General features: G+C 47.4%; 1 protein-coding gene across 1 annotated transcript; it reads left to right on the top strand.

The window, feature by feature from the left end:
- Positions 1-13281: 13281 nt before the first annotated feature.
- Positions 13282-14912, top strand: LOC127340811 (WAT1-related protein At3g18200). The gene is made up of 4 exons (XM_051366562.2): positions 13282-13547; positions 13636-14215; positions 14318-14469; positions 14547-14912. Exons 1-4 carry the CDS (start codon positions 13354-13356, stop codon positions 14707-14709), a joined length of 1089 nt encoding a protein of 362 aa, XP_051222522.1. The 5' UTR covers positions 13282-13353; the 3' UTR covers positions 14710-14912.
- The last annotated feature ends 572 nt before the right edge of the window (positions 14913-15484 follow it).

Genomic DNA, 15484 nt, shown 5'->3' on the forward strand with positions numbered 1-15484 from the left:
CGACGTCTCGACGTCTGGTTTACCCCAGACATTGTTCAACATAGAGTTGAGCAGATCTTGCTCTAATTCCCACTTTTCCGCCTCGGTTAGTTTGTTAAAAAACTTGGTGGCATATGATGTCTACGGGTGCTTCTATTCTTGTAGACAGTGTTGGGCCTCCAAGAGCAGAGGTTTGTAGAATAGCAGCAAGTTTCCCTTAAGTGGATCACCCAAGGTTTATCGAACTCAGGGAGGAAGAGGTCAAAGATATCCCTGTCAAGCAACCCTGCAATCACGAGACAAGAAGTCTCTTGTGTCCCCAACACACCTAATACACTTGTCAGATGTATAGGTGCACTAGTTCGGCGAAGAGATAGTGAAATACAAGTGGTATGAATGAATATGAGCAGTAGTAACGGCGCCAGAAAAGTGCTTGCTGGCGTGCAGTTGATGGTAGTAATATTGCAGGAAGTAAAGATGCAGTAAAACAGTAAACAAGCGATGATTGCAGTATTTGGAAACAAGGCCTAGGGATCATACTTTCACTAGTGGACACTCTCAACATTGATCACATAAATAAATAAGTTCTCTTCCTTTGTGCTACATATACTCTTGTTTGATGATGAACACCATTCGTTGTGTAGGGCTACAAGAGCTCCCTCAAGCCGGAGTTAACAAGCGCCACAACATTCGATGTTCATATTTAAGTAACCTTTAGAGCATAATAGATCTTTGCAATTTAAACCGAGTACTAACATAGCATACACACTGTCACCTTTACACTATGAAGGGGAATAAATCACATCAATACTATCATAGTAATAATTAACTCCATAACCTACAAGAGATTATGATCATAACCTACGCCAAGTACTACACAATGCACACACTATCACCATTACACCGTGAAGGAGGAATAGAATACTTTAATAACATCACAAGAGTAGCACATAGACTAATAGTGATACAAAACTCATATGAATCTCAATCATGTAAGGCAGCTCATGAGATCATTGTATTGAAGTACATAGGAGAGAGATTAACCACATAGCTACTGGTACAACCCTTAGCCTCGATGGAGAACTACTCCCTCCTCATGGGAGACAACAGCGTTGATGAAGATGGCGGTGGTGTCGATGGAGGAGCCTTCCGGGGGCACTTCCCCGTCCCGGTGGCGTGCCGGAACAGAGACTCCTGTCCCCCAGATCTTGGCTTCGCGATGGCGGCGGCTCTAGAAGGTTTCTCGTACCGTGGCTTTTTCGTATCGAAGATTTAGGTCAGGGAGCTTCTTATAGGCGAAGAGGCGGAGTCGGAGGAGCCAGGGGGTGGCCCCCCATAGGCTGGCGCGCCCAGGGTCCAGGCCGCGCCGCCCTGGCGTGTGGTGGCCCTGTGGCCCCCCTCTGGTCCCTCTCGGGTGTTCTGGAAGCTTCGTGGAATTCTAAGATGCTGGGCGTTGATTTCGTCCGATTCCGAGAATATTTCCTTACTAGGATTTCTGAAACCAAAAACAGCAGAAAACAGGAACTGGCCCTTCGGCATCTCGTCAATAGGTTAGTTCCGGAAAATGCATCAAAACGATATAAAGTGTGAACAAAACATGTAGGTATTGTCATAAAACTAGCATGGAACATAAGAAATTATAGATACGTTGGAGACGTATCAAGCATCCCCAAGCTTAGTTCCTACTCGCCCTCGAGTAGGTAAACGATAACAATGATAATTTCTTAAGTGACATGCTACCAACATAATCTTGATCATACTATTGTAAAGCATATGAGATGAATGAAGCGATTCGAAGCAATGATGAAGACAATGAGTAAACAATTGAATCATATAGCAAAGACTTTTCATGAATAGTACTTTCAAGACAAGCATCAATAAGACTTGCATAACAGTTAACTCTTAAAGCAGTAGATTCAAAGTAGAAGGTATTGAAGCAACACAAAGGATGATTAAGTTTCAGCAATTGCTTTCAAATTGTAACATGTATATCTCATGGATAGTTGTCAACATAAAGCAATAAAGTGCAATAAGTAAACATGTAAGAATCAATGCACACAGTTGACACAAGTGTTTGCTTCTAAGATAGAAAGAAGTGGGTAAACTGACTCAACATAAAGTAAAAGAAAGGCCCTTCGCAGAGGGAAGCAGGGATTAAATCATGTGCTAGAGCTTTTTAAGTTTTGAAATCATATAGAGAGCATAAAAGTAAAGTTTTGAGAGGTGTTTGTTGTTGTCAACGAATGGTAGCGGGTACTCTAACTACCTTATCAACCAGACTTTCAAGAGCGGCTCCCATGAAGGACGTTATCTCTACCAGCAAGGTAGATCATCCCTCTTCTCTTTGTTTACACATGTACTTTAGTTTAGTTTTTATTTTTTTTATTTTTTAGATGACACTCCTCCCAACCTTTGCTTTCTCAAGCCATGGCTAATCGAATCCTCGGGTGCCTTCCAACATTCACATACCATGGAGGAGTGTCTATTTGCAAAATTAAGTTGCTTACTGATGAATTAGAGCAAAACATGTGAAGAGAATTATTAATGAAAGTTAATTAATTGGGGCTGGGAACCCCATTGCCAGCTCTTTTTGCAAAGTTATTGGATAAGCGGATATGCCACTAGTCCATTGGTGAAAGTCTGTCCGAAGTAAATGACAAGATCGAAAGATAAAACACCACATACTTCCTCATGAGCTATAAAACATTGACACAAATAAGAGATAATAGCTTTTGAATTGTTTAAAGGTAGCACATGAAGTATTTGCTTGGAATGGCAGAGAAATACCATGTAGTAGGTAGGTATGGTGGACACAAATGGCATAGATTTTGGCTCAAGGATTTGGATGCACGAGAAGAATTCCTCTCAATACAAGGCTAGGCTAGCAAGGTTGTTTGAAGCAAACTCAAGTATAAAACGGTGCAGCAAGACTCACATATGAACATATTGTAAGCATTATAAGACTTTACATCGTCTTCCTTTTTGTTCAAACACCTTAACTAGAAAATATCTAGACTTAGAGAGACCAATCATGCAAACCAAATTTTAACAAGCTCTATGTAGTTCTTCATTAATGGGTACAAAGTACATGATGCAAGAGCTTAAACATGATCTATATGAGCACAACAATTGCCAAGTATCAAATTATTCAAGACATTATACCAATTACCACATGAAGCATTTTCTGTTTCCAACCAAATAGCAATTAACGAAGCGGTTTTCAACTCCGCCATGAACATTAAAGATAGAACTAAGAACACCAGTGTTCATATGAAAGAGCGGAGCGTGTCTCTCTCCCACACAAGCATGAATTTATTCAAACATAAACAAAAATAAAAGCAAACAGACGCTCCAAGTAAAGTACATAAGATGTGACCGAATAAAAATATAGTTTCAAGAGAAGAAACCTGATAAGTTGTTGATGAAGAAGGGGATGCCTTGGGCATCCCCAAGCTTAGATGCTTGAGTCTCCTTAAAATATGCAGGGATGAACCACGGGGGCATCCCCAAGCTTAGACTCTTCACTCTTCTTGATCATAGTATATCATCCTCCTCTCTTGACCCTTGAAAACTTCCTCCACACCAAACTCGAAACAAACTCATTAGAGGGTTAGTGCATAATCAAAAATTCACATGTTCAGAGGTAACACAATCATTCTTAACACTTCTGGACATTGCCCAAAGCCACTGGAAGTCAATGGAACAAAGAAATCCATCCAACACAGCAAAAGAGGCAATGCGAAATAAAAGGCAGAATCTGTCAAAACAGAACAGTCCGTAAAGACGAATTTTTAGAGGCACTGGACTTGCTCAGATGAAAATGCTCAAATTGAATGAAAGTTGCGTACATATCTGAGGATTACGCACGTAAATTGGCAGATTTTTCTGAGTTACCTACAGAGAAACCTGCCCAAATTCGTGACAGACAGAAATCTGTTTCTGCGCAGTAATCCAAATCTAGTATTGACTTTACTATCAAAGACTTTACTTGGCACAACAATGCAATAAAATAAAGATAAGGAGAGGTTGCTACAGTAGTAACAACTTCCAAGACTCAAATATAAAACAAAAGTACTATAGCAAAAGAAAAACATGGGTTATCTCCCAAGAAGTGCTTTCTTTATAGCCATTAAGATGGGCTCAGCAGTTTTAATGATGCACTCCCAAGAAATAAGAGTTGAAGCAAAAGAGAGCATCAAGAAGCAAATTCAAAACAAGTTTAAGCCTAACCCATTTCCTATGAAAAGGAATCTTGTAAATAAACAAGTCATGTAGGCATAATGCAACAAGCATAGGAAAACTAGACAAGCGCAACTTCAAGATTTTCAGCATATAGAGAGGTGTTTTAGTAACATGAAAACTTCTACAACCATATTTTCCTCTCTCATAATAACTTTCAGTAGCATCATGAAAAAATTCAACAATATAACTATCACATGAAACATTCTTATCATGAGCTGTATGCATAAAATTATTACTCTCCACATAAGCATAATCAATTTTATTAGTTGTAGTGGGAGCAAATTCAACAAAGTAGCTATCATTATTATTCTCATCATCAAATATAGGAGGTATAGTATCATCATAATAAACTTTATCCTCCATAGTAGGCGGCACCAGAAGACCACTATCATTATAATCATCATATATGGGAGGCATATCATAATCAACATAAACTTTCTCCTCAATACCCGGAGGGCTAAAGAGATCATTTTCATCAAAACCGACCTACCCAAGCTTAGAATTTTCTATATCATTATCAACAATGGTGTTCAAAGCATTCATACTAATATTACTACTAGCATGCAAATAAGGTTCCATAGGTTTTTTAATTTTCGCATTAAACCATTCATGTCTTGACTCAGGAAATAGTTTAAAAAGCTCACAGATGTTTTCCATTATGCCTTACTAGTGTTTAACAAGAAACAAAAAGATGCAATTGCAGGATCTAAAGGAAATAGCTTCGAACACTCACACAACAGCAACAGAAAAGTACTTAGTTACCTGGGACCGGAGTATGAGTGCCTTTTACCTTTCCTCCCCGGCAACGGCGCCAGAAAAGTGCTTGATGTCTACGGGTGCTTCTATTCTTGTAGACAGTGTTGGGCCTCCAAGAGCAGAGGTTTGTAGAATAGCAGCAAGTTTCCCTTAAGTGGATCACCCAAGGTTTATCGAACTCAGGGAGGAAGAGGTCAAAGATATCCCTCTCAAGCAACCCTGCAATCACGATACAAGAAGTCTCTTGTGTCCCCAACACACCTAATACACTTGTCAGATGTATAGGTGCACTAGTTCGGCGAAGAGATAGTGAAATACAAGTGGTATGAATGAATATGAGCAGTAGTAACGGCGCCAGAAAAGTGCTTGCTGGCGTGCAGTTGATGGTAGTAATATTGCAGGAAGTAAAGATGCAGTAAAACAGTAAACAAGCGATGATTGCAGTATTTGGAAACAAGGCCTAGGGATCATACTTTCACTAGTGGACACTCTCAACATTGATCACATAAATAAATAAGTTCTCTTCCTTTGTGCTACATATACTCTTGTTTGATGATGAACACCATTCGTTGTGTAGGGCTACAAGAGCTCCCTCAAGCCGGAGTTAACAAGCGCCACAACATTCGATGTTCATATTTAAGTAACCTTTAGAGCATAATAGATCTTTGCAATTTAAACCGAGTACTAACATAGCAGACACACTGTCACCTTTACACTATGAAGGGGGAATAAATCACATCAATACTATCATAGTAATAATTAACTCCATAACCTACAAGAGATTATGATCATAACCTACGCCAAGTACTACACGATGCACACACTGTCACCATTACACCGTGAAGGAGGAATAGAATACTTTAATAACATCACAAGAGTAGCACATAGACTAATAGTGATACAAAACTCATATGAATCTCAATCATGTAAGGCAGCTCATGAGATCATTGTATTGAAGTACATAGGAGAGAGATTAACTACATAGCTACCGGTACAACCCTTAGCCTCGATGGAGAACTACTCCCTCCTCATGGGAGACAACAGCGTTGATGAAGATGGCGGTGGTGTCGATGGAGGAGCCTTCCGGGGGCACTTTCCCGTCCCGGCGGCGTGCCGGAACAGAGACTCCTGTCCCCCAGATCTTGGCTTCGCGATGGCGGCGGCTCTGGAAGGTTTCTCGTACCGTGGCTTTTTTGTATCGAAGATTTAGGTCAGGGAGCTTCTTATAGGCGAAGAGGCGGAGTCGGAGGAGCCAGGGGGTGCCCCCCCCATAGGCTGGCGCGCCCAGGGTCCAGGCCGCACCGCCCTGGCGTGTGGTGGCCCTGTGGCCCCCCTCTGGTCCCTCTCGGGTGTTCTGGAAGCTTCGTGGAATTCTAAGATGCTGGGCGTTGATTTCGTCCGATTCCGAGAATATTTCCTTACTAGGATTTCTGAAACCAAAAACAGCAGAAAACAGGAACTGGCCCTTCGGCATCTCGTCAATAGGTTAGTTCCGGAAAATGCATCAAAACGATATAAAGTGTGAACAAAACATGTAGGTATTGTCATAAAACTAGCATGGAACATAAGAAATTATAGATACGTTGGAGACGTATCAGCATAGGCTTTTGGGACGGAGGTAAGGTCTGCCGGATCTCCAAAATTCTTGGGGAAAACGACCATATCACCAGTTGCAGCTTCAGCTTTGCCGGAGGAAGTGACTTCTACTTCCTCACGGCCTTGTCCTTCAGTTTCGTCATGAACGGGGGCCTTGCCGCCGGAACTTTCTCCGCCCGCTCTGCCGCTGCTAACCGGAATTATTTCCGGTGGTGTGGATACAGCAGGAGCTGGAGATTGATCCGCGGGAGGAGGAGATGGCTGTGGGGTAGCTTGGGGAGCGCTGGGCGGAGCTGGCGTCGAGGGACCAACAGCAGGGGACTTCTTGTGCATATACTTTGTTATATGCTCCTGAACGTTGGTCCGCGCGGTGGTTGGGTTCGGATTCCTGCAAGCGAGCGAAGGAAAAATATAAGTAACACAGTTTACCAAGATAAAAGACGCACCATACTCGGAAACTTACGCTGCGCCCGGAATGATGGGACGTGAGTGTTTTCCTGCTGTCGACGGCAGCTTGAGGCGCTCGCGCTCCGCCTTCTTGGAGTTGAGCGGAGGCGGTTTGGTCACCTTGGGTTTCTTGGCGGAAGCCTCGCCGCTAGCTCCGGCTTCGGAGCCGGAAGCTTTGGCGCGGGGACGCTTTGAAGGTCGAGGGGCAGCTTTTCGGGGCGCTCGCTCTTCTTCCTCCTCAGGGTCCTCCGGATCCTCTTCCGCCGATTCACCGCTGACAGGGACTCGGAGTATGTTGCGCAGGTTCTCCTCCGCCAAAGTATCGAGCTGCGAGGAAGGATAGCAAAACAAGTTAAAACACAATGAAGATATGTGAAGTTGAGAAACGGTGAAGGGGCATATGCTTACCGGAGGACACTGGTCGTTTGTGTTGATGTCCTTGATCAGTTCCGGGATTGGTTGTCCTCGGCCTATCTTCACCAGCGTTTTGAATCTCCTCTTGAGAGAGTCAGCCGGAAGATCGTGGCGCGTTACCCGGAGAAGATCATCCGCCCCAGTATACGCGCACATCAGTCGTGCGTTGTAGCGCAGAGGCTGGATTCTCCGGGAGAACCAGCTAAGTGTCAGCTGAGCTCCGGTTAGTCCATCGTGAACCAACCAGGAAATTCTCCGAGCTGCCTTCTCCAGTATCGGAGTCTGGGCGAGTGAGGGGATAAAGCTCCAGCTAGCCAGTTCTTCTGGAGGTTTGTTGTTGAAGGAAGGAAGCCCGTCGCGGACGTTCGGAACTGAAGCATTCTTCTCGTAGAACCATCCGGCATTCCAGTACCAGACGGACTCGTGTGAATCATGAGGCGGATACATGCGGCCGGAGCGGAGCATAAATGTCATACTCCCGCAGTTCAACATAGCTTTGTCTTTTCTCTCTTTCTTCACTCGGAAGAAAAACTGCCATAACGTGGCACTTGGTCGGATCCCAAGATGCCCTTCGCAGAGAGTTGCGAAGTTCGAGAGGAGCAGGTATGAGTTTGGGCAGATGTTGTGGGGTTGAAGCCCGTACGTGTCGAGGATGGAGAGGAAGAATTCCGAACAGGGGAGCGATAGACCGCGCTCAACCCATGCCTTGGTCATGACTCGTTCGTCCGGTTCGGGTTTGGGAACGTCGGAGTCGCGCATGAAGCTCCAGTACTCGGAGATCATGCCCTCGTTCTGGAGCTCTCTGAGCTCCGCGTCAGTGGTCTCACAGGGCCACCATTGGCCTCTCACGCCTTCGCGGATCCGGGCCTTGGACGCCTTCTTGTTTTCCGACTCCTAGACCTTGGCTGCCATTCTAGCTTGGCCTTGGAGTTCTTCTTGGAGCTCTTGCGCGGTTGGAATCCGGCCTAGTATGGTACTGGAAGAGGCGGAGAAGGGTTGAGCGAGCCTAATGTCGGAAACGTATGGTGGCAGATATGAAATGGGATCCGGACAGATTGGTTCTACGGTGCTGGGTTCCGGGCTACTCGGAGAACTACCAGTACAATATGGTGAACCATGCGGCATGCTTTCGGCTGCACCCATACAAACTAAGTTTAGTAACCGGAAACTACGCTAGTCTACTTCTTCTACAAGGCCGGTGCACGTACCGTTAATGGCGCGGCGGTCCGGCGAAGCTCCGGTGGGATGGAGGTCGCCAAACTTGGAGTAAACTTCGCACTTTGACCACCAATCGGCGGCGGGGAGAAATTCCCGATCAACCGTGGGGATCTTGGTGCGGGAGGAGGCTTGGAGCGGCGGCGAAAGAAGCTTCCCGTGGAGAGAGCTCGCCGGAGTCGAGATCTGATGGGCGGCGCGGCGCGAGGAGGAAGACGAAGTGGTGAGGAGGTGAAAAGAATGCGAAGTTACCGCGCGTGGGGGTATTTATAGACCTCGCGCGGAGATTCGTGATCCGGATCTGACGGTAGGAACGGAACGGTCACGCCGTCAGATGATTGACACGTGTCTTAGGTCAAAAACGGTAGAATGACGTGGAGGTAACTTAACTGTGCGCTCCCGAAATTTCCGGTTAAAGATTCGCATCTCCGAAAATTTAGCGCGGGAAAAAAGAAAGTTGCACGCGGGAAAAGTGGGATCTCCGTTACATTGCCGATCCAGAAAAAGGAAGTTTTCCGAATAGATGATACCGGAAACAAGTAAAAGTTTTGAAGCTCTTCAAGATTCTCTTCGGATCCGAGCTGAATGAAGTCGGAGGAATGATGAATCTCGGAGAACTTCGGGGGCTACTGTTGTGGGTATACTTTATGGGTATATCAACGGCATTGCCTAGATCCGGCAAGCCCGGGTGGCCCACAGATGGTGATGTGGCATGTGGCCCATCGGGCGGCCCAGTTGCTGTAGATCCTGAATGATGGAAGTCCAGTCCAGGAACAGGAAGCCGGATCCCAACCGACCTACGAAGGAGGCCGGATCCGTGAAGGCCCATGAAGTATCCGGATCCAACACGTTCTCGGAGGAAGGCGGATCCTTGACGTACACGGTAAGATATTGTACCGTACTTAGGCAACTTGTATTCCGACTGGGACTCTCCGTGTAAACCCTAGATCCGTGCGCCTTTATAAGCCGGATCCCGGGAGCCCAAGAGGCAGACAACCACAACTCATTGTAACAACGCGAAAGCGCCCAGATAATTCCAGACAAGCAGCAGTAGGCCTTGCCATCGTGCAGGTGATCCGAAGCTGGGTAAATCGCGTACCACCGTCCCGAGGACTCTCCGCCCTATGGCCCCCACTTCTTCTCCCCCTCGTGAGGATCCCTCCTCCGAGGTACCGTCGAATAGGCAACGACAGTTGGCGCCCACCGTGGGGCCAGCGGCGTCTGGAGGCCGGAACCGGGAGGGTTCTACCTTCGGAGGCATCGGCGACACCATTGCCGTGGGGCGCGTCAAGTACGCCGGAAATTTCCCGATCGTCCCTGAGGATGAGTGCTGGATTCCGGCTAAGGCAAACCCCGTCAAGCTCTCCATCATCCCGATCGGCGGGATACACATCTTCATCGGCGAGACCGTCGATTCCGACGGGAACGCACTGGTAAGTAACGCTGACGCGACCGTCGCTGAGCAGGACGCAGTCGCGAAGATCCGATCTGAGTCGCAGGAACTCCCTAAAGAAGATTCCGCCTTAGATCTGGAAAATTCAAAGCCCACCCAATCCGCCCCTGAGCAGGAAATAACGGTGGAAGACCAATGCAGATCCGCCTGAGTCTCCCAGGTGTTAGAGAAGCAAAGGTGTCACTTCGTACACTTCATAGCCCATACCGCAGCGGCCGCCCCTCAAGAAGTCGGAGCAGGCCCCATGCAGGTAGAGGCACCGGAAAACGGCTCGGCACTTCTTCTCCCCCTCGTGAGGATCCCTCCTCCGAGGTACCGTCGAATAGGCAAGGACAGTGCGCATCCAAGTGTGGTGTTTTGGAAGTTGAGCTACATTGTATCTCTTTATTTTCAAACTCTTAGAATTCATATTCAGAGTTTCAAAAAATTCCGAAACGAAATTGTAGAGGTAGCCAATGGTGTATTCGACAACGGTGTAAAATCTCAATGCAAATTGATTTGTATTGTAGGCTATATGAAATTGACAAATCTGACAACTATAAATTTTGACAGATTTTATCATTTTTGCGTAGCCCAGAATATGAAGTAGTTTATATTGAGATTTTACATCATTGTAGTATACACCATTGACTATCTCTAGAATTTTGTTTTGGATTTTTGGAAATTTGAAATACGATCTTAGTTTCAAATAAAGGACTAGGTGTAGCTCGGCCCCGTTTTAAGTTTTCCACGTGCATCTTTGTATCTAGACTTGCTCTATCATCTTGTTGTTGCTGAGACTGGATGTAATTGCTATCTTTTTAGTATTAATATATTTGCTTTATCGAAAAAAAAACTAAATAAGTACCGGCGTTGATAGATCTCATGTACGGCTCGGCACCCTCAGAGCATGTCTAACAGGCCCCTTATAACCCGCCCACCCCGTAAAATTCCGGCGACATACGGGGCATGCGCGGTTTGGGCCGTCTAGCAGGCCCCGTATTCGGGCCGCCCCGTTTCGGCGGAATACGGGGCCCAGGAAATCGGCCCCTCCGCCCACTATTTATGCTGGGCGCAGGTGCGAGTGAGGGGTTAACCCCTCACTCGCAACCCTAGCTCCGCCGTGCGCCGCCGCCTCCTCCTCCTGCTCCGGCGAGCAATTAGTCGCTCCCCCGCGCCGCATTCCACCCGCCGCCACCTGCATGGACTCCCGCCGCCGTAGTAGAGCCTCTCCGGCGAGCGGATCGAAGCGATCCCGCTCGCCGGGCACCGTGGAGGAAGCCTGGCGGCTCAAGTGCAAGCTTTCCGCCGCGGGGAGCCGCCGTGCGGCGTGCCGGTACGCCGGCGCGCTGTACGTGCCGGATCCGCTCCGGGAGTACGCCGCGGGTGGGCGGTGGTACCGGCAAGACCCGCCGCTCAAGCCGATGAGCGGCGAAGCCTTCGAGAAGTGGCGCGCGCAGTGGCAGCGCGACCGCACGGCGAAGGCGGCATGGAGGGCGACCATCGGCAGCACCAGCGGCGGAGGAAGCGGAGGCGGCGAGGAGGAAGAGGAGGCGGCAGAGGAGGAGGCGGCCTTCCGCCGTGCGGTGGCCGAATCCGGGGCGGATGCCGCCGAGAAAGCTCGGACGGAGGCAGAGGAGCAGGCGGCGGCCATCGCCGCCGTCCAGGAGTTCGAGGCGCGGGAGGCGCGGGAGGCGCAGGAGGAGGCGGCCTCCATCGCCTTCATCCCCTACGTTATCCTTGACGAGTAGACGTAGGTTGATCCGTAGTTAGATGTAGTATGATCCGTAGTATGATCGGAATGTATGTATGATCCGTAGTATGATCAATGAAGATGAACTTCCCGGGGTTTTTATTTTTGAAAATACGGGGCGAAATACGGGGTCTGCTAGACGGAATGGCTCGAAATGGAGCAGTTTTTCGATACGGGGCGAAATGCGAGAGTTATACGGGGCAGCGAAATACGGGGCCTGTTAGACGTGCTCTCACAAAAAGGAGAGAGCAAAGGTTGGCATGGAGATAAAAAAAAACTCAGGGTTTCAGGTGTTGGATGCTGTTTTCTTTTATTCGTTTCAATCATAGCAAAAAGCTAGGACCGTTGACCCGTTTCAGTTAAGATTCCCTGCTGAAGCTCTAATTCTATTTTCATATTTTTTTTTGTGATGAATGCTCTGCATGTTGTCCTTCCGGTGATAGATATGAGAAAGCCGGCGCATGTTCTTCGGATGATTCTCTTGAGACCAACTTGAGCTCATGGATGGTGATTCTCTTGACGAAGATCAACCCGAGCTGGCAATCACCATCTCATCTCACCCAAGTTGATGGATCGATCTCGAGTGAGAATCAAATAGGTAGATTATTCCTAGAAAGATGCAGGAAGCATCCCGTTGAAGCCGACAGAGATGGAACAGGGATACAGGGGGAGCCCTCCTGTTCACTGATTACAGGCTTGAAAACGCAGCAGCCTGACCTGTCATGATCCCACTGCCCATGTATGAGACCAGTGGCATGCATCCAAAATCCCTCCATGCTGTTATAATAATCAACCAAGAAGATGGAGTCAAAACTGCTCTCATGGTCGTAGCACACCGACAACGAGAAAGGAAACTGAAGGGGAGAGGACATGATGAACATTCGGAATATAAACCATTACAAGAGGATGTTATGATCTTGCAAGCAATAACTATGTAGTCTGGCTTTCCATGAACAGGTTCAGTTAACATCTGGTATTTATCAGTTATAACGTCCTGTAGATCACAGCTCAGTTCACACACATCCTGGGAAAATAACTATATAGTAGATGGTATATTACTACTATATATGCATGTGAGATCTCATGAACCGAATAAAACCATGTTTGTGTGGATGGTCAATGAAGACACAAAACAGTTAACAAGATTCTGTTGTGCTGCTGCTGCTGCAGCTAATTAAACCGGCGTGAACGTGACGTAGGTATAACGGATCAATTAAGGCGATGCATCATGGGCTTGATGCAATTAGCTAGCTACTAGGTGATCAATCCAATTGTTCCCAAGCTACTAGAGCGACGTTGCATTCATGCACTTGCCAGGTCCCTTTACCAGGACCATGTCTGCCCTCTGATGCGCCAGGACAACCAGAGATAGGTAGGATGAGAGAGGATGTGCTACTAGCAGCAACAATGGCGAGCACTATATATACCCCTGCCCTCTGAAACTCCCCTCAACAAAACCACAAGCATCAGGCAGCATTGCAGCTAGCAGCACTTCGTCTCTAGAGAAAGAGAGGGAAAGATGGGGAGGGATCATGTTCATGGGGAGAAGGTGAAGCTGTTCATGGGGGTGCTGGCTCTGCAGTTCCTGCTCGCCGGCTTCCACATCGTCAGCAGGGCGGCGCTCAACATGGGCATCAGCAAGCTCGTCTTCATCGTCTACCGGAACATCATTTCCCTCGCCTTGCTCGCCCCCTTCGCCTACTTTCTCGAGAAGTGCGTCCATTTCTTTTCTCCTTTTAAGGTTTCAGTTGGACAGACAGCAACAGTTTCTGAATCCTGGTGTCTGTACTTTTGTTTTCAGGAAAGACAGGCCGCCGCTCACCTTCTCGTTGCTGGCAGAGTTCTTTGTTCTAGCACTCATTGGGATCACCGCGAACCAGGGTTTCTACCTGCTGGGCCTGTACCACCTGTCCCCGACGTATGCCTCGGCGATCCAGAACATGGTGCCCGCGATCACCTTCGTGCTGGCCGCCGTGCTCCGGCTGGAGCAGGTAGACCTGGGCAGGCGGCACGGGGTGGCTAAGGTTGTTGGCACGGTGGTGAGCGTGGGCGGCGCCACCGTGATCACGCTCTACAAGGGCCTGCCGCTGTTCGCCGCCCACAACCTGCACGTGCAGGCCTTCCTTACCTGGACCTCCGAGAGCCCCATCTTCAACTGGACCCTGGGGTGCGTCTTCATCCTCGGCCACTGCCTCTCCTGGTCCGGCTGGATGGTCCTCCAGGTGCCGGTCCTGAAGCGGTATCCGGCGAGGCTCTCCGTGATCTCGCTCACCTGCGTCTTCGGCCTGTTCCAGTTCCTCGTCATCGCCGCGTTCACCGAGGAGGATTTGAGCAGGTGGAAGGTGCGCTCCGGCGGGGAGCTCTTCACCATCCTCTACGCTGTAAGCATCTCAACTGTCAACTGACATGCTCACATGGAAGGATGATGCATGCTTCTTGATTGATCCAGATGATTAAAAATGCATGGCACTTTGTTTTTTTAGGGGCTGGTGGCGTCCGGGGTGGCGTTTGCTCTGCAGATATGGTGCATCGACAGGGGAGGCCCGCTCTTCACCGCCGTCTTCCAGCCCGTGCAGACCGTCGCCGTCGCCATCATGGCGGCCATCATCCTCGGAGACCAGCTCTACACCGGAGGGTAAGGACCCGTACACACGAACACAACAAGACGAGTAGTGCTCCATTTTTTTGACGAATTCATCTCTATTTGTGCAGGATCATTGGCGCCGTGCTGATCGTCATTGGCCTGTACTGCGTGCTATGGGGCAAGAGCGAGGAGAAGAAGACCAGGGAACAAGATCCAGAGATGACGAGGCATCTGCTTGGGCAAGACGGTCAAGCTAAGGATCAAGAGGTGAACACTGACCTGCTGGCATGATACGGAGCTGGAAGCTACTAGATTTGGGAATGTGCTGTTGTTGGGTGCTTGTAATTTTTAACTATTTCGTTCACGGCGACCAGGATCACCTAATGTGACGATGTGAACTGCGAAACACTAGTCATATTTGCCAAATATCAATCTGTGTATAGGTCTGTCTCGAGCTGTGTGTATATCCATCGTCGAGAAAAAAATAATTCATCCACAATTATATGTGTCCAAAAGGGTGATTAGTTAGTCTGACTGAAATTTCATAACCACATCAGATCAGTCGACTAAACTCTAATAAATTCAGTCGATTGTACAAATAAATACGGTTGCACTAATTACACAAAACCACAACTAATGGAACACGTAGAGTAGCCATAATAGAAGTATCATAGGTAGTATCATGCATGCCATGTAGGAAAAAAAAATTATGTGACACATCAATTAATGAGGAGAGATGTGAGAGTAGTATCATAGGTAGATACCGTATTATATCACGTACACTAGAAATTTTAATGGCAAACACATCATATACACATATTTGCATTGAGATTCTACAAACATTAAATATGATAAAACTATGATACTAATTCATGATACTATGTAGTGTAGGTGTTGTATCATAAACTAGTATCATATGTATGATACTAGTATATGATATTCCCCATTGTGACTAGTCTAATAGCAGAAAACCACATCTGTTGGACTTGGAAGCCACAATTCTAGAGCTAATAACCAACACACTACCCCAAATTAGGGGTGTTAACAGATCTCACTCACGAGACTG

Source organism: Lolium perenne, chromosome 3, assembly GCF_019359855.2.
Source record: "Lolium perenne isolate Kyuss_39 chromosome 3, Kyuss_2.0, whole genome shotgun sequence".
Lineage (NCBI taxonomy): Eukaryota > Viridiplantae > Streptophyta > Magnoliopsida > Poales > Poaceae > Lolium > Lolium perenne.

Excerpts from the sequence above, each read along its gene's own strand:
- LOC127340811 (XM_051366562.2), top strand. The coding sequence starts at position 13,354 with ATGGGGAGGGATCATGTTCATGGGGAGAAGGTGAAGCTGTTCATGGGG. Across the intron at positions 13,548-13,635 it reads TTCGCCTACTTTCTCGAGAA|GAAAGACAGGCCGCCGCTCA; the intron begins GTGCGTCCATTT and ends TTTTGTTTTCAG. Across the intron at positions 14,216-14,317 it reads TCTTCACCATCCTCTACGCT|GGGCTGGTGGCGTCCGGGGT; the intron begins GTAAGCATCTCA and ends TTGTTTTTTTAG.